The sequence below is a fragment of the Oreochromis niloticus genome, unplaced genomic scaffold, assembly GCF_001858045.2.
Source record: "Oreochromis niloticus isolate F11D_XX unplaced genomic scaffold, O_niloticus_UMD_NMBU tig00006660_pilon, whole genome shotgun sequence".
Lineage (NCBI taxonomy): Eukaryota > Metazoa > Chordata > Actinopteri > Cichliformes > Cichlidae > Oreochromis > Oreochromis niloticus.
This window is the reverse complement of record NW_020328113.1, coordinates 6,078-24,764: the sequence shown is the minus strand read 5'-3', so window position 1 is coordinate 24,764 and position 18,687 is coordinate 6,078. Positions and strand designations below refer to the sequence as shown.

Sequence of the window (18,687 nt, the reverse complement as noted above, 5' to 3'; positions counted from 1 at the left end):
TCGACATGGTACATTTTCCACCAATAGGAAAGGGTGGAGGTTTTTTGGTGTTTTCTTTGCTCACAGGCGGAGAGCGCTTTGAGCGTTTTCCTTATTAAACGCCATTTTTACCGTTTCTTCCCGCAGTAAATATAAACAACGATAGTATTCAGGAAGAAAACCAAACATTGCAGATATTTTTATCATAACTCTGGTTTTACGTGGCCTATCAACACAATTTAAAAACTGGTATAAAGTCCACACTTTTTCCCTCAATTGTTCCGTCTGTCCTGCTCACATCTCCAATGGTTGTACACGTTGTCATTAACGTGGCTTCACTTCACATCAGCCACGCCGCTTTGCTAGCTAAAACACCGGTGTCGGCACATAAGGACGCTGTCATAGCCTGTCAACAACGTTGATTAGCTGCGTATGTAGGAATGTGAATCGCGTGATTGGCTGGACTGTGGGATAAGGTGGCATCGTTCTAATCCCATACTGGAGCAGCCAGTCACTTACTGACTAACACTGCAAAACAGAAATGTTAACGTATTTATTTTAATTTCAATTCAGGTTAGAATTTTTTTTGTGCACAACGCAGATTTTTTTCTGCGCAGAGACTGTGCCAGCATTGCGCAATTGCGCATGCGTGCAGCTTAGAGGGATCATTGGTTAGCAGTGTATAAACGATAGTTTAGCATATATTAGCACAGGTATCAATAAAGGACTACTGTATTAAACACTTTTACTAACCGCATGCAGATGGACAGGCGCTCTGCAGGTGGGATTGAGTGCCTGAAGTTGGTGTCTAGGCGGGCGATGCTTGGACCAACGCGGGACAGCACCAGAGGTGGGTAGTAACGAGCTACATTTACTCCGTTACATTTACTTGAGTAAGTTTTTGAAAAAAATGTACTTTTTAAGTACCTTTTTTGCACGATACTTTTTACTTTTACTTGAGTACATTTGTGAAGAAGAAACGGTACTTTTACTCCGCTACATTTGCAAAATTCGACTCGTTACTTTTTTAATAATTAATTTCACACATTGGATAATACTACTAATATAAATTATGGATCATGCCGCCACTGGAGCTACCGGTAACTCTTTCACCAATCAGACGTAGCCATGCGGTCACATGACCAGATATAAAATGGCAGGCCGAGTAGCCCAAGCCTTTTCAACTTCCAAAGACGGACAGAAGAAATACATCAAAAAATGGCAACCGTCTCCGCTAACACTGAACAGGACAAACACCCTTGGCTGCATATGCAAAGCATGTTTCGCTTTAAAGGAGTACAAAAGGACAGCTATATAATGCGATGTCTTCTGTGTGAGCCAAAGCAAACCGACGTCTCAGCGTACAAAAACTCAACATCTAACCTGAGGAAACATGTTGCGGTAAGTTTGCTTTAAATTTCTTTTTTAGCTGTGGTTAAGTGGATGTCAGTCTTACAGCCGCTGTGTCGAGCTTGATTCCTTGAGAGTCGGTGTACTGCAACTTTTTGATGTGTCCATAGTCCAACACACATGAATTAAATGGCTGAATATTGCCACCTCAGCATGCAGTCAAGTACCATAGAGTCTTGCTAATGTCCTAATAAGCAATAATTCAGCGTGTCGCAGTGAGGACACGTTTAATAGTTTCAGGACACTGGCCCTCGAAGACTGGAGCTTGACACCCGTGGGTTACAGAATCACAGTCTTAGGTCTTGCCCATATTAAAAATGAGATGATTTAAAAAAGAAAATGCACATATCCAGAATCACTCCCTTTCTCCTAGAAACTACATTAGTAATTAAGCCGTTTTAATATTTTTCTTTTCTCCACAAGTGACTTTTTGTCCTGACTCTTGCTTCAGAGAAGTACAGTTATAAGGTGTAGAACTTTATGAGGAAAAGCTAAAGTTTTTTTGTTTTTGTTTTTTTTTTCGTTTTTTTTGAAGGAGAATCTATTGACTAGCACTGCTAAGCCTTGCATACGTTCTTGTTTTGAACTTAATCTGGAATTTCTTTTTAAGTGGAATGTAGGCACGACTTTGTTTCTCTTTCCTTCCTGTAGTCTTCCGGTCAAATCTATCCGATTCACAACTTAAAGCACTCATAAATATTGTGTTTATTATGCAATCAGATGGATTGCATAATGATATCCTCTGCACTATGCACTTGAACAAAAGTAATGATCACCTCTTTCATTGAATTTTGTGGTGTGTGGTGTTCCCGGACAAAAGTAACTGCCATAGGAAATGAACTGGAATCCACTCACTGAACGGCCCACTTAACTGAATTTAGTGGTGAAAATGTTTTTTGTGCTAGTTTATCCCTCGCGTTCATCCCCCACCCCTTACTTTTGTGTTCCCAGTCAAAATTGACTGGTCTGTTTTAACAGCTCTTAAATTACCATAACAAACAGTTTTCACCACCAAATTCAGTTGTGTGGGTGCGTCAATGGGTCGTTCAGAGGGCCTTCATTTGGTCATTCAGTGGGTCGTTCAGGGGCCTGAACATGACAGGAGGGTTAAAAATATGGGATCATCTTGTTTTTTTTCTCTTTTTTTCTAAGAACTGTATAGAAATTGCTTAGTCACATGTCATTTCATGGTCTATTTTTTTCTGCCAACAGAGGGTTCACTCCAACAAATTGAGGATGTATACGGAATTAATGGACAGCCACAGAAAACGAAAGTCATCCTCTTCTACCGAGCCACCTATGAAGAACGCAAAACTTACAGACTCTTTCACAGGCTCTAGGTGAATAACACAAGCAACATTTGACAAGCTTCTGCTTACGTTTGTATGTGAGGCCAACCAACCATTTTCTATAGTTGAGACATCGTCCTTCAAGACTATGTTGGAAACCTTGCAACCTCAGTGTAACAAGGAAAACATTGTGCTCAAAAATACAAGACGCTGTGAAGAACATGAAAAGCATAATCATCAAAAAACTGAGCACTGTGAACTATGTTGCTACCACAACAGACTGCTGGTCTGCCAGACAGCATAGCTACTTAGGAGTGACTTCTCACTGGATAGATGACATCTCTTTAGAAAGGTATTCTGCTGCACTGGCTTGTAGACCTCTTAAAGGTTCACACACATTTGATGTTCTTGCTGCTGCATTAGAGGAAATCCATTCAGAGTATCACATCAGAGAAAAAGTGACCCGGACGACAACAGACAGTGGTTCAAACTTCTTGAAGATGGTGAGGACAAAGAGGAAGAAACAACCAATTGGCAGTGAGTTAGAGGTGGAGTATCAAGATGTGTTTGCCATTTTGGATGACAACACAGGTCTGGAGTACCAGCTTCCAAGGCACCAAAAGTGTGCATGTCATCTACTCAATCTTGACACGGTTTTGTAAACGGACTCAGGCGCAGACCAGGAGACCTTTGCAGAAACTGATAGTGCGTTTATTTACAGTGGTGTCACCGGGTGAATATATATACAAGGTGCTCGGGGAAGGGGTCCGGGGCTCCAGGGTGCGAGGGGAAGGGAAAGGGTCCAAAACCACACTCCGCTCTCTCAGCCAACAATCCCACTCCTTTTCCTCCAGTCGCTCCCCTCGCTCACTCGGGGGTACAGGGACGGGGGGGGATCTATGCGCACACACACACACAGAAAAATCCGATTAGCTCTAGCTCGCAGGGAAACTCACAGACTTAGGCAGATTGCTGAAGCACTAACACGGGTGGCTCAACGTTCCAGCGACAGGTGTGATGAAGAGCACAGGTGCGTGGGCCAGGGGCGGAGCCCGCAGTGAGCACCACCGCGGCAGGGGAAAGAGGGAGAGGGAGAGAGAGAGAGAGAACAAAAACAAAGACATGTTGCCTAACGCGGAATCAGCCGGTGAGGCACGGGGACCGTGACAGTACCCCCCCCTCAACGGGAGCCTCCCGGCGACCCACCAGGCTTACCAGGGTACAGGCGGTGGAACTCACGCAGCATGCGCCCGCCCAGGATGGCCGCACGCGGGACCCAAGAGCGTTCCTCCATGCCGTAGCCCTCCCAATCGACCAGGTACTGACAGCCGCGCCCCCGGTGGCGCGAATCCATAATGCGAGTGATGGAGTAAGCAGGTAGGCCATCCACGAGCCGGGTGGGAGGAGGGGGCCTGGAAGGAGGGCACAGAGGACTGGACCGGACAGGTTTGAGTTGAGAAACATGAAAAACATTGTGGATCTTCATATTACGGGGCAACTTGAGCCTCACAGAAACAGGGTTGACCAGGGCTGAAATCTCAAACGGACCGATGTAGGTAGGAGCGAGTTTCTTGGACTCTGTTCTGAGAGGAACAAAACGTGTTGAGAGCCATACCTTCTGTCCTACGGCATATTCGGGTGCAGGAGTCCGTTTGCGATCTGCAATGCGCTTGTTGCGGTCCTTGGTGCGCAGCAGGGCTGCCTGGGTGGCCCGCCACACCGGCCGACACCTGCGCAGATGAGTTTGGACCGAGGGCACGGAATGCTCACCTTCCACCGAGGGAAACAAGGGAGGTTGAAATCCCAGGGAGGCCTCAAAGGGGGATCGGCCGGTGGCAGAGGCCGTCAGGCTGTTGTGAGCATATTCTATCCACGGCAGTTCCTCACTCCAGATGGTTTGATTGGAGGAGGCGACACAGCGCAGGGCGGCCTCCAGCTCCTGGTTTGCCCGCTCTGACTGGCCATTGCTCTGTGGATGATAGCCTGAGGTGAGACTGACCTTGGCCCCAAGGAGGTGCAGAACTCCTTCCAGACGCGGGAAGTGAATTGAGGCCCCTGATCTGACACAATGTCCTCTGGGATCCCATGCAGACGAAAAACGTGTTGGGTGAGCAACTGCGCAGTCTCCAGGGCCGTGGGAAGCTTGGGCAGGGCCACGAAGTGGGCAGCTTTGGAGAAACGGTCAATTATGGTTAGGATTACAGTGTTACCTGCTGAGGGAGGCAGCCCTGTCACGAAATCGAGTGCGATGTGGGACCACGGCCTGGAGGGTGTAGGAAGAGGGTGGAGTTGTCCTGCAGGTGACTGGTTTGTAGACTTGTTCCTGGCGCAGACGGGACAGGCAGAGACATATTCTCGAGTGTCTCGGGTCAAAGAGGGCCACCAGAAATAGCGTTGCAGAAACCGAATGGTCCGGTGTGTTCCTGGGTGGCAGGAGAAATGAGCCGTATGGGCCCAATGAAGGACTTGAGACCTGACCGTCTGGGGAACAAATAGCCGTCAGGCTGGCCCCCTCCCGGGTCGGGTTCTGTCTTCTGAGCCTCCCAAACAGCCGCCTCAATCTCCCAGGAGATGGCTCCCACGGTGCAGGTTGCAGGTAAGATACCCATCTTACCTGCTGGGGAGAGACGGCGAGAGAAGAAAGCACAGGGGTGCAGCTTACCTTTCCTCTGTTGAGATAGAACTGCACCCACCCCGGAGTCGGAGGTGTCCACCTCCACCACGAACTGCTGTGTGAGGTCGGGCTGAATCAGGATGGGTGCTGAGGCAAACCTCCTCTTGAGTTCCTGAAAGGCTGTCCGGGCGGCATCATTCCACTGAAAGGGAACCTTGGGTGATGTTAATTGGGTTAGTGGTAACGCTACCTTACTGAAATCCGGAATAAATCTTCTAAAGAAGTTCGCAAACCTGAGGAACCGTTACAGCTGGCGCCGATTGGGTGGTTTGGGCCATTCCACCACGACTTTGACCTTTGCTGGATCCGGGCGGAGGTCCCCCTTTTCTATTATATAACCCAGGAAAGCGACTGTGGAGACATGAAACTCGCATTTTTCACTCTTGACGAATAAGCGGTTCTCCAGGAGACGCTGCAAAACCTGTCGGACCTGGGTTTTGTGCTCGGCCTGGGTTTTGGAGAAGATCAGAATATCATCAAGATACACAAACACAAACCGATTGATGAAGTCCCTCAGAACGTCATTTACCAGGGCCTGGAAAACTGCCGGGGCATTAGTAAGACCAAATGGCATGACCAAATACTCAAAGTGTCCCAGGTGTGTATTGAATGCGGTTTTCCATTCATCGCCCTCGCGAATACGGACCAAGTGGCAGGCGTTTCTTAAATCCAGTTTACTAAAGATTGTGGCCCCCTGGAGGAGCTTGAAGGCAGAGGTGAGGAGCGGCAGCGGGTACTTTTTCTTAACTGTTATGTTATTCAGTCCGCGATAGTCTATACACGGTCGAAGAGTCTTGTCTTTCTTTTCTACAAAGAAAAACCCTGCTGCAACAGGAGAGGAGGAGGCGCGGATGAAGCCGGCAGCAAGAGACTCCGTAATATATCTCTCCATAGCTTCTCGTTCGGGAAGCAAGAGGCTATAGAGACGGCTAGTTGGTAACGGGGCGCCAGGGAGCAGATCAATAGCGCAATCATAAGGTCTGTGTGGAGGCAATGACTGAGCCCGGTCCTTCCGAAAAACCTCTGCAAGGTCGTGGTAAACAGGAGGGACGTTAGACAAGTCGGCGGACACAGGCTGCTCAGAGGAGACCACTGCACTAGGGGTTAAGGCCGCCTTAAGGCAAGTCATGTGACATGTGTATTAAGGAGGTGGGTTTTTGCAGTGAGAGCTTTGAGATCTCCATTTGAGAAGCAGCAACAACTCAAAGGTAAACGTTATACTGGAAAATCTGTTAGCTTTGTCCTTTTTAATAAACAGCTCATAACTGTAGAAATGAAAAAATGTAAGAGAAGAACTTCAAATCCCGAGTGTGGGAGGACGGAGAAGGATCAGCTTTATTTGGAGATTATGTATCGGAATTTCAGGAGCAGGACCACGCCTCCAAACACGCTCCTTCCGGCTGTCATCTATATAGGTTCCCCCAGTTCTGCAAGCTGATCATTCTCGTTTATGTGCCTCACCCACCCTCCCTCCTTGGTCTCTATACTTTAACTTCTTCACTTCTATTTAGTACACGAGGATCTGCCAGGCCCGGGAGCCATCGCCAGTCCCCTTTAAGGCCTTCCCCAAACCGCACCTCAATTCATGTCAAAGCATTCACTTCTACCTACTAAATCGCTGTCAAACCTAAAATGAGGACGTGGGCCCAGCTAGTGAATTCAGATTTGTGATGATTGTGTTCTTTTTGTGATTACAGGAGCTGCCCTCAGATTCAGACCTCAGCACCACCCAGTGAAAGCAGACAAATCATCCATCGTGTTCACTGCAAAATTAACGGATGAAAACAGTACAAAGGTTAAAGTACCACATGTGCTGTCAGTGAAAGCTGCAGCTGTTTTATTGATAAAGACAAAGACTCAAAAGGATTCATCACTGCTGTTACTGTGTATATCAGCATTAACAGGACCTCAGTTTGGTGTTTCAGAGAGCTGCTGATCTCAGACCTGCACAGCTTCTGTTTTAAACACTGAATTTACTCAGCTGCATGAAGAGCACATGAGATTTTCTCTGACACCTGATGAAGGTCAAAGGTCAGGTTTGAACTACAAACTTGTGATCTGGAATTCTTTCACTGTTTTTGCCAATAGTGTGTTAAAAAGTAAATAAAATAATTCCGAGTCATTCATACCAGAGTAACCACAGAGGATCATATATTTAAATATATAACTGTCTACAGGACTGAACAGAATATCTTTATGTAAAAGCCCGGAGCCTGCTGCAGTGCTCAATATGTACAGTGAATGAGAAATTACAAGGAACGCTTACAACAACTATTTACATAAGTGCTTTTATCTCAATCAACATATCTTAATTACAAATGGTACACACGTTACAAAAAAGACCACACCTCAGGATTTTCACACAAATGCTCAGAAGTACAAACAGGTTGCTCTTTGTTGGATGTAGAGGAGACAAGGAGAGGTAGGTGGCTGTCCATTCAATCGTCCAATCTGGACATCGGCAGCCTGTTTGAATCAGAAAATTACAAACACACTCAGATGTTCTGAGATGTGCACACTCAGGAACTTAGTGCTGCTTTACCCTCTCCATAGCAGCACTACTGATGCTTAGTCGGGTGTGCAGGGTGTGAGTTCTCCTGAAGTCTATGATGACCTCCTTACTCTTCTCAACATTCAGGGACAGGTTGTTGTTGCTGCACCACTTGGCAAGATGTTTTGTAATCTCCTCTCTGGGTGGTGAAAACATAGTCCAAAATGTTGTTTCCCCGTGTGGGAAATGTATGTGTTTGTGCAGTTTGGGAAGCACAGTCTTTGGGTCTGCATGATTGAAATCCCCCGCTAGCACGAGAGAAGCATCTAGGTGGGCCATCTGCTGCTCACTGACGTGCTGATACAGTTCATTCAGTGCCTCACTCCTTTTGCTGTTATTGGAGCAGGGAAGGAAATGAAAAGCCACAAACAGTATGGCTGAGGGCAATATTTGGGTTTTTAAGAGCAACATGAGAGTATAGACGTAAAAGCTGTTCTGATCCACACTCCAGTCCAGAAGGTGGCAGTAATGCACCTGAAGTTATTTGCCAACCGCCATAAAAAGATAGATGAAGAAGAACAAGGGCCAGCGCGGCCTTTAAATTCGGCTTCCAAAGGATGGAGGATAGATCATGGAGCCACAGGAGCAGGAGGAGGAGCAGCAGCAGCAGCAGCCGCCGCCGCCGCCGCCGCAGCCGCCGCAGCAGCAGCCGCCGCCGCCGCCGCCGCCGCCGCAGCAGCCGCCGCAGCCGCAGCCGCAGGAGCCGCCGCAGGAGCCGCAGGCGGGGTAAGTCCATTCATGAAGGTTCCGTGATGAATAGACAAGATGGCGCCAGTGTGTGTGGCTCGCCGTCTGTCTCTTCCCCTGCTGTGTTTGTTTGTGTTGTTTTTTATTGCTAGAGTCAACCCTCTTTTAATGTACAATCGCCAAACTCTGTTGGACCTCCGACTAGTTGCCAGTGATCTTACCAATACAACTTATACTGGACATAAGACGTTACCTCCATTCCTAGCTGGGATACCAGCTAACCTTTGTCGGACCCTGGCCCCAGCCTCACGGCGAAAGCGTTTCAGACGCCGGGGCAAACGTAGCGGTCTGCTCGTGAAACTTGAGGCGTACTTGGTGCGCTCTTCCCCAGCTCCTTGGAACAAACGTGGATCTGTGCCTCATCATGTCTTTTCTCCGCGCTCTCTGGAGCCCATCGATGCCTGGCTGGTGCCCGTTGATGTCCCAGCCGCGAAAGATTTTCCCTCATCTTCGTCGGCGCGGTGCGAACCTACAGAACCTGCGGCCGCTGTGTCGGGTCTCGCAGTCAGCCACGAACACGCTGACCTCCACCAGGTTTGGTTTGGTGAACACTAGATCGCTGAGTAATAAAACTTCTATTTCAAGGGATTTATTTATGACCCAAGGACTGGATTTCCTCTGTATAACTGAGACATGGTTGAGGGCCGGTGAGTCCAGCGTTTTCACAGATCTCTTACCTGATGACAGCTGCTTTTTAAACTCTCCTCGAATATCAGGCAGAGGAGGAGGACTAGCGGTTGTTTTTAAGAAGCAGTATAAATGTAAACCACTGCCCTTATCAACATTACGTAGTAGCTTTGAACTGAGTGTGTTTGAGCTGGGTCGCTCTCACACAGTGCTCTGTGCTGTGGTTTACAGACTCAAATACAATAAGGACTTCTTAAATGACTTTTCTGATCTGTTGGCTGAAATTATGCCAAAATACGATCATGTCCTTATTATTGGGGACTTCAATATTCACGTGTGCTGCCCTGACCAGCCAATGGCAAAGGACTTTTTAAATCTTATTGACTCTTTTGATCTTGTGCAACCTGTGTCTGTGCCTACACAAAAATATGGGCACACGTTGGATCTTGTTTTAACTCAGTTTACCTGTCTCTAACTTAGAGCTATGGTCGGATCATAAGCCTGTCTTGTTTGAGGTTTCCCTTCCTTGTACCAAAGTTAATCTTCCTCCTGTTGTTGCTCGGTGCTGTCGTATTTTTAATCCTTCCTCTGCTGGTCAGTTCTCTATTGTTTTTAATCAGAATTGCAGCCTTCCATATGTAATGATACAGAAGAGCTGAGTACATGGTTTTACTCAGTCTGCCAAACTGTTTTAGATTCGGTGGCCCCCTTTAAGCTTAGGCAAGTTAAAGCCAAATCTGAACCCTGGCTGAATGGAGACCCCAGTGCTGCCAGAAGAAAGTGTAGGAGAGCTGAACGTAAATGGAAGAAGGATCAACTGCAGGTGGCATACCAAATATTACAAAATTACTGGAATTCCTACCAGAAGACTGTAAAAGATGCTAAGAGGAAACATTTTGCTGCTATTATTCATATTATCCTTCATGTTCCACAGACTGTTGGTGTTGAGTCCTCTCAGGAAACTTGTGAAAACTTCCTACACTTCTTTATTGATAAAGTGCTCTCTGTGAAAGCGCAGATTTCCCAGTCCGTTCTCGACCCTTCTACCCCTGTCCCTAGCTCTGCTGTCTTTGACAGGTTTGAGCCAGTTTCTTTGCTGTGCCTGCAGCAGTTGGTTGCTCATCTGAAGCCCTCAGGTTCCCCTTATGATGCTCTCCCTCCTTGATTTTTTTTCCCAAAGAGGTTTTTCTCACTATAGCATCAGTTGTACAATCCATTGTAAGTAGTAGTCTGTCCTCTGGTGTTGTACCTGTCAATCATAAACATGCAGTGATTCAGCCTCTACTCAAGAAACCTGCTCTTGATCCTGATATTATTGCAAATTACAGACCTATTTCCAAACTGCCTGTTATCTCAAAGATTCTTGAAAAGGTAGTTTACAAGCAATTAATGTCCTTTTTAGAAGAACACGGTATTTTAGAAGTTTTCCAATCTGGTTTTAAAGCTTTACATAGTACCGAATCTGCCCTTTTAAGAGTTTTTAATGATGTGTTTTTAGCAACTGACTCAGGTGACTGCGTTTTTATTGTGCTGTTAGATTTAACTGCTGCTTTTGATACAGTGGATCATCTTTTTAAGTGGGAAATAAATCTGGGAGTCATCGGCATAAAAGTGGAAAGAAATCCCATGCTTCCTGAAAATAGACCCAAGGGGTAGGAGATACCGAAAACTAAGTATAAATTTAAAGGTGATCGTGCTTTTGCTGTAGCTGCTCCAAGTTGTGGAATGCACGTTAGGCAGGCCTCTTCTCTTACTGAGTTTAAAAGTCTTAAAACGTATTTATTTGCTGAAGCCTTTGGCACTGATTAAAGGGGTTGACTCAATTTGTTTTAACACGTTTTAATTTATTGTAGTTATTTTTATTTTATCTTATTTTTAACTTTCTTTACTTATGCTATTAGCATGTACAGCACTTTGTGAACTCTGGTTTTATTTTAAAGTGCTTTATAAATAAAGATGGTATGGTATGCATTTGGGGCCTGTCTATTTACTGAATGCACCCCTTTGTTATACATTACTGTGTGTATGTTAAGATTAGAAGTACATGTAGTATTGCTTTGTTGCAACAGAAAGTGGACATATTTCACTTTCTGTTCGGTCACTTTTTGGCTTCTTGACATTACTGAAAGCACGGGCCTACTTTATCCAAGGATACAGTGCCATATGGCTGCCAGTGAAAACTTGTTAAGGCCCAGGGGCTTTTTGAGCTTCCTGCTCTAAAATAAAATACAAAATCACAACAAAGTAAAAATGTAAGATGCAATGGACAGGGCAGTGCAAAAAAAGTTTCTTAAGTCTTCTAACAGCTTGTTAAAGTATGCTTAGACAGTTTTTTTTTTTTTAACTTTGCCCGCAGGATAAAGAAGAAGCGCAAAACGCGCCGGGGTCGGAGGGCGAAGCTGAGAAGAGCTGCCGTTTCAGTAAGTAACATCCCGTATGATATGAAATAATAAATGGCAGGCCCTCAAAGCCTGATTCCCAGACCCGAAAGGGAAAGCTCAGGTATCAGGCTTGGGGACTGACTCATGTCATGTCATTTTTGAGCTGATAAAACAGGATGCAGGGTCATTTTGTTTGACCACTGCAGCTTTGGGGGGGTTGTACAGTGTTGTTTGAGACCATGCTGGAGTCACTTGGAACAAAGGTTGTGGACAAGGTAAAGTTGGGCAAAAATTTCATAAATGCACCCTCCTCAGGGTGCATTTATTCGCAGCTGGCAGAAGGCCAGAACTGTTTGTTTATGGACTTATGTTTATGATGTGTCGACCTCTGGATCGACCTCCTGATATGTTGCTTTTCGATTAGTTTTATTCTGGTTTTTGTTTCATCCAGGTCTCCTTGGTTATGTGTCATGTGTTTCCTGTCTGTGTTGTGTTCATGTTGTCAAGCTTGTTATGCCTACATCTCTCCATGTTTCTTGTTTTATTTTGAAAGTGTAGTTTCCATGTTCAATGTGTTTTGTTTGACTTCCCCTGTGGCGTCATGTTGATGTGCGTCAGCTGTGTCTCCCCAGATGAGAGGGAGAAAAGGCCAAAACTAGCTTTTTTGTTTTAAACTGTACCAGATTGTGCAGAATGAGTGTCACTGGCTGCCCACTTGTTTCTGCTCTAATCCCCCGTTGTTGTTCTCTCAGCTTCTGTCCCCTTGGTGTGCCTTTGGAATCTGATTTGTAGTTGGTGAGGTGAGGTGACCTCTTGATGGATGCGTGCAGCAAATCGAGGGTACATGCAAATGCACAGAAATTAAACATTGGAATAAGCTGAGATACACCAGCTTTGGTTTCCTTATTTACTATGCTGGGCATTGTTCAGATACAGAAACGTGGTGGAGAGTGTGACATGCTCCGTATGATGTATGGGGCGATCGTGGCTCAAAGAGTTGGCAGTTCGTCTTGTAACCGGAAAGTTGCGGGTTCGAGCCCCAGCTCCGACAGTCTCAGTCGTTGTGTCCTTGGGCACCTACTGGTGATGGCGCGATATGGCAGCCTCGCATCTGTCAGTCTGCCCCAGGGCAGATGTGGCTACAACTGTGTGTGTGTGTGTGTGTGTGTGTGTGTGTGTGTGTGTGTATATGAATAGTGGAATTCTAAAGTGCTTTGAGGGTCTCGAAAAGCGCTATATAAATGCAATCTATTATTATTATTATTATTATTATTATTATTATTATTATTATTATTATTATTATTATTATTAATAATAAACTGCAAAAACCCACCTCCTTAATACTAGATAAATACACTTATTTTTGGTGATGATTTGCTTAAAACAAGTGAAATTATCTGCCAGTGGGGTAAGTGTTTTTTTTTTTTTCTTACTAAGATTTCTTGAAATAATTTTAGCTTTATTTAAATCTTCTTAAGTCTTTTACACTTATTCCAGGCAACAAATCAGAACAATTGAAATTTAAAATAAAATTTAACCACTTATTCTAGGGAACAAATAAGATAGTTAAATCTTAAAATAATCCTTACACACTTATTCCAGGCAACCAATCACGGCAATTGAAACCTAAAATAAGCTTTAACCACTTGTTCTAAGCAAAATGTTGAAGAACAGCTCTATGTTTCAATAAAAATTCCTACAGCCTGCCATGACTTTTTTGTATGAGCCTGTGGTGTCTTGCTCATGGATTTTGTCTTTTAACGCTTCAGTCTGAATGACAGACAGAAGCGTTGCCACACATTTAGGATAGGTAAGATGCAGGGTGTAGTAGTATGCCATAAGATACAGCAAACCTTCTCCAAGGTCATCTGTGGCAAATGTGGTGATGGGAGTGGTTCCAACTGCAATAAGACAGCGGGACCCTTCAAAGAGCTGAACAGGGCTGACGCTGGATCTTCTGTTGGCAAAAGAAAAACAAAGACAAAATTGTACAATGTACGGAGAAACTCCAAAGCTATCAGGGTAGTTCAAATACTTAACCACAAGTAGACTTTACTTTATTGATCCCTTTGGGGTGCACCCCTGGGGTGATATATGAATGATGACAACCATAGATCAGATGCGCTACAGACCATATTAATGTTATTTTCTTTAGATTGACAAATACTGTATAGAAAATCCCAAATATTCATGTTTGAAAAATGTAATAAATTCTGCCTCATCACTGTTAGGATTATGTCTTTACACACTTCAGGAAATGACAAAGGTACTGCACCTGTGATAGTTAAATATGTAATTATTTCCATTTTGTTTTTAATTTCTTTATGATTTCTTATTTTTTTAATGAAATTTTTGATCTATCAGTGTTTGTGCCATTTCAGATTTCTGCACACTTTTCCAAATATAAACTACATTGTTGCAGGACTTGCATGGATAAAAGGCCATATGCCAAATAAACTGTTAAAGTGAATGCTTTAGGGACATTATTTGATAACAAATATGAAGAAACCAGACCTGAAGGACATGAATCAGTGCTTCACTGACATGTCCATCTTCTTGGGTGGTGCAGCTTGTGATAGGAAGAGAGTTGGTAGTGCCCTGAACAGGGCTATGTTTAAACAGAACAGGAAAGAAAGAACTAAATCAACTTTCAGTTCAATATTCAATATTATTGCCATAATTGTAATCTTTCACTTACAACTGTTGTCACCAGAACTGCTCCTGGGTGGCAAAAGCATGTTTGATCCACCACTTGAATCTGCATCATAATCTTCTCCCTGGTCACATGGTGAGATATCCATGAGACACCTTTTCTTTAGTTTCATCCTAAATAAGAAAACAAAAATAGTTATATTACAGGAGTCCTAAACAAAATGTGTTGTGCTAGGAGTTTTTCAATCAAAAGCGGCAAAACTTGCCTCTTTGTGAACTTGAGCCCACAACTGTTTCCTCCTCATAAATTTTCAGACCCTGGAAGTAGGTCCCTTAAATCGTCCCTACTGAGGGTGTGGAGCAAGACCTCATCTATGTTGGCAGCTGTAAATAAGTCAGTAAAAGTTGTACATCTCTTTTAAATGTATACATTTCACTGTTCTTCCATGGTTAAGTCTTATAAAATTGCTCACATAAAATTTATGACAAGGCTATTCCAAACTAGTTTTCAAACTAAAACTAATAGTGCCCAACTGCTTGTCAAGTCATTCAACAAATGATCAAAGCTCAGATTAGGCCACTTCATCCATAAGAAAAAATATTACCTCGGTTCAGCAAGGTTAAAGTGACCTGATTTATATTAATAGTTTACAACATAAATAATTGGAAGTAAGTTCACATCTCCAACTTACAATAGTTTATATGATTAATCATGATCTGTCGGAAATGAAGCTTAAAGTAAATCTATAGGTAAAGATGTCATTCATAAATGTGCATTATTTCATTACCCAAACTGGACTTGCAAATAAAATTTGAATAAACTCATGTTGGTTAAATGTAATTTTGAGAGTTAACTCTTGATGACTTAAGTAAATCCTCATTTAAGTTAAATATAGATCTGTCCAACACCCCTGTCTTTTTCCATAACAAAAAAAAAAATTAAGCAGCAGAGAACGCTGGATGTAAGCCGACAGTTTGACTGATGCTGGAGCTGTAGGCTTAAGTTATCCATAAGTGAATTCGAAACGGCGTTGTAAAGTTACGAGCCCGATTGTGAGATTTGTCTCAAACCAGTATTGGTCCTCCCAAGTTGCACACACAAACACACCAAGCACAGTGCAGACAGAGAGCGCGCGGCTTAAGAAAGGGGGGGAAACCCCACTGCAGCTTTTTATTGTCCGTGGGTGGGACATGCAAAACTGACTTTTGCAAAGGCGGATATCAACTGTAGTTCTTTTGTTGTATAGCTATGTTAAGTATATGAAACTAAATTTACCCAACTAGCACCATTAATAATTTTAAACTCTCACTGCATGCTAACAATTCAGCATTCTGAATGAACTAAGCTAGCTAGCTGGCTGGCAGTTTTGGCTAACTACCCATTGGTAGTAAACTGATAATACTGCCTTGGTAAAACTTAATATTTGACCACGACTGATGTTACTACAGTAAGTCAAAGCTAAAAGAACCTTAAATGTTTGCAAGCAAAAGTTAATTACCTTAACACAATCCAGTCCGAACGTGCTCCCTCATGTCCTTCGCTCTGATTCAAACAGTGAGATAATGGATCTTATTTTAAGATATTTTTTTGTTTTACACTCTATCTAAAAGCTATTTTTGCTTGAAATAAATGTAAAATGGTTCATTTTAGATTTACAGACTAAATAAGAAAAGTAATATATACTTGAAACAAGTCTAATCATCTCACACATGAGACTGGAAACTAGCTTGTAATGTTCAAAACAAGATGGACAAGATAATCTGGCTAAATTTAAGGCAATGAATCTTGTTAAGCTACAAGAAATTTGCTGCTTATTATTATTATTATTATTATTATTATTATTATTATTATTATTATTATTAGTCTGCAAGAGGTTGTAATGAGGCTGGTAGATGGTTGTCACTAGATTATCTGCCTTTAGGATGGGGGGGGCGGGGAGGCAATGGTGGACCCCTGAAAGTAAGAGGTAGGTCACAGTCAAGTGTGCTGTTATAATGACTTATTTCAAGATGTCTGTATACGTTATTTCCTTAATGATTTCAGAGCAATGTTCAATGGACAGCTGCTGTTCAACAGGACAATGCTATGCAGAAGAACGCTATGTTGCTTAGCCTTTACTCTACATTAGAGCTGTATGATATGATGATGATGAGTATGCTTAGAATGACTTCTTTGTTTTTACAGGCTGCCACCGCCGCCGGGCCCTCTGGAGCCGCCGCCGGGCCCTCTGGAGCCGGAGCCGTCACCGCCGCCGGGCCCTCTGGAGCCGGAGCCGTCACCGCCGCCGGGCCCTCTGGAGCCGCCGCCGTCACCGCCGCCGCGCCCCCTGGAGCCGCCGCCGCGCCCCCTGGAGCCGGAGCCGCCGGGCCCCGTAAGTATACTGTTCTAGAATAAAAGCATACATTGAAGGTTTGCAGAGTTTAAAATAATGTCTGTTATTGTCCTGGAGGTACCAACTGCACATTCTTAAAACTAAACAAAATAATTGATGCATTTTTTAATTATTATCTTTTTTTTTAAATAATCCAATGAGTAAAACACAGCAGTGGAATGAAAGGCTCATTGGCAACATGGGAGGCCAGATTGGAGAAAGAGGCAGTAAAACTTTCAGTCGACCTAGATTTGGTGTTTCCAGACTTTTCAACAACAATGTGACACTGTAGCTGCTGTTTGTGCTCCATCACAAAGAGTATTCAAAGAGAAACCCTGTTCAATGGAGGTTATTTTATAAGATGTTTGCTGGATGTCTGGTTGGTTTCATCTGTTGCATTCACAGAGATGGACCATGGGATTGGAGGTGGTTTTTACAGGGAATTTGGGCCAATGGGAATGTCTTGCAGTAATTTGGAGACTACTTTGAAAGAGGAAGGCGTTATATTATATTATATTTTATTTTATTTATTTTATTTATTTTTTTAAATTGGGTTTTGTTTGGAAGCCACTGATGCTTACTTCCACTCATGCAATGTTTGTATTCTTTTTCTTTCCTCTTCTCTTGTCTTGTGTTTGCTCACTTTTATAGGAAGCAGCGAAGAGAAGAAGAAAGAAGAAATTGTGGCTGTTTTAAAAAAAATAGCCAACAACTTAAATGAACTGGTGGACATAATTAATTAAAATAAAACCATCCATCCTGCATCCATCCATCCTGCATCCATCCATCCTGCATCCATCCATCCATCCATCCTGCATCCATCCATCCATCCTGCATGCATCCATCCATCCTGCATCCATCCATCCATCCTGCATCCATCCATCCATCCGGCATCCATCCATCCATCCATCCATCCGGCATCCATCCATCCATCCGGCATCCATCCATCCATCCGGCATCCATCCATCCTGCATCCATCATCCATCCATCCTGCATCCATCATCCATCCATCCTGCATCCATCATCCACCCTGCATCCATCCATCCTGCATCCATCCATCATCCACCCTGCATCCACCCTGCATCCATCATCCATCCACCCTGCATCCATCATCCACCTGCATCCATCATCCACCTGCATCCATCCATCCACCCTGCATCCATCCATCCACCCTGCATCCATCCATCCTGCATCCATCATCCATCCATCCTGCATCCATCATCCATCCATCCAGTTACAGAACGCTGTGTGGTTCCGAGTCTTTCACGCGCTGCAATAGCTGTAGGCTGCTTGGGGATTCCCATGATGTACTCAGTGTTTCTTCTTCTGTATAATAAAACCTTAATTGAATTGTTGTTAGATTTTCTCTTCTCCATTCTCTCATTTTCAGTTTTGTGCTGCGTTCTTTTTTCTCTCCTTTGCCTCCTTCCACAGCCAATCACAGGAGAGAGTTCATCCTCCCTGATTCTAGTTCTGCTGGAGGTCTCTTCCGTTAATCATATTTTTGTTTATTTTTTCCTTTATACAAAATAAACACCAAAAAACAAAACCAAAAAAAATAACAAAAACAACTACCACAACAACATCAAGAGAGGAAAAAAAGAAGGAAAAAAATTATATATATATATATTTTTTTTAACACAGTAGGCACTCTGAGACATGTAAGCGGAAAACTAATACAGTATAGATAATTCGGTCTACCACGCATTTACACATTTGTCCTGACAGACTTAACCCGGCATTGGAGTGGGGCTGCCCCTCTCTCTATGGTTTTCTTCAGATCATCAGGTAAGTAATCCAATAGTGGGCGCCATATATCCAAGAAATATCATCATTGCCACTTAATTTTGCACTCAGTCTTTAAATTGGTAAAACTCTAAAGATTTGTTTATATCACTGGGTTATTGTAGGTGGTTTTTCATTAATCCGATTGAAAGAATACATTTTCTTGCCAAAAACAACAATTTACATAGTAGTTTATATATGTTTTTATCTGGAAATTTGT

General features: G+C 43.6%; 1 protein-coding gene and 2 long non-coding RNA genes across 4 annotated transcripts; 2 read left to right on the top strand and 1 right to left on the bottom strand.

Annotated features, from left to right (window-relative positions):
• The first annotated feature begins 305 nt into the window (after positions 1-305).
• LOC112845314 (uncharacterized) lies at positions 306-2,742 on the top strand. Its single transcript, XR_003218123.1, has 2 exons — positions 306-1,380; positions 2,602-2,742. It is a non-coding gene; the product is annotated as an uncharacterized LOC112845314 (long non-coding RNA).
• A 5,894-nt stretch (positions 2,743-8,636) lies between these two features.
• On the top strand, positions 8,637-16,656 carry LOC109198166 (uncharacterized; the record flags this gene model as incomplete). Its single annotated transcript, XM_025904742.1, has 3 exons — positions 8,637-9,184; positions 11,634-11,697; positions 16,496-16,656. Coding segments are annotated over exons 1-3 (741 nt in total), but the record flags the coding sequence as incomplete, so codon positions are not given.
• On the bottom strand, positions 13,081-14,567 carry LOC109198165 (uncharacterized). Of its 2 annotated transcripts, XR_003218122.1 has the most exons (3): positions 14,357-14,567; positions 14,173-14,266; positions 13,081-13,615 (listed from the first exon to the last, which is right to left on the bottom strand). It is a non-coding gene; the product is annotated as an uncharacterized LOC109198165 (long non-coding RNA). The 2 variants fall into 2 exon arrangements; XR_002059097.2 differs by lacking the exon at positions 14,173-14,266.
• Positions 16,657-18,687: the final 2,031 nt, after the last annotated feature.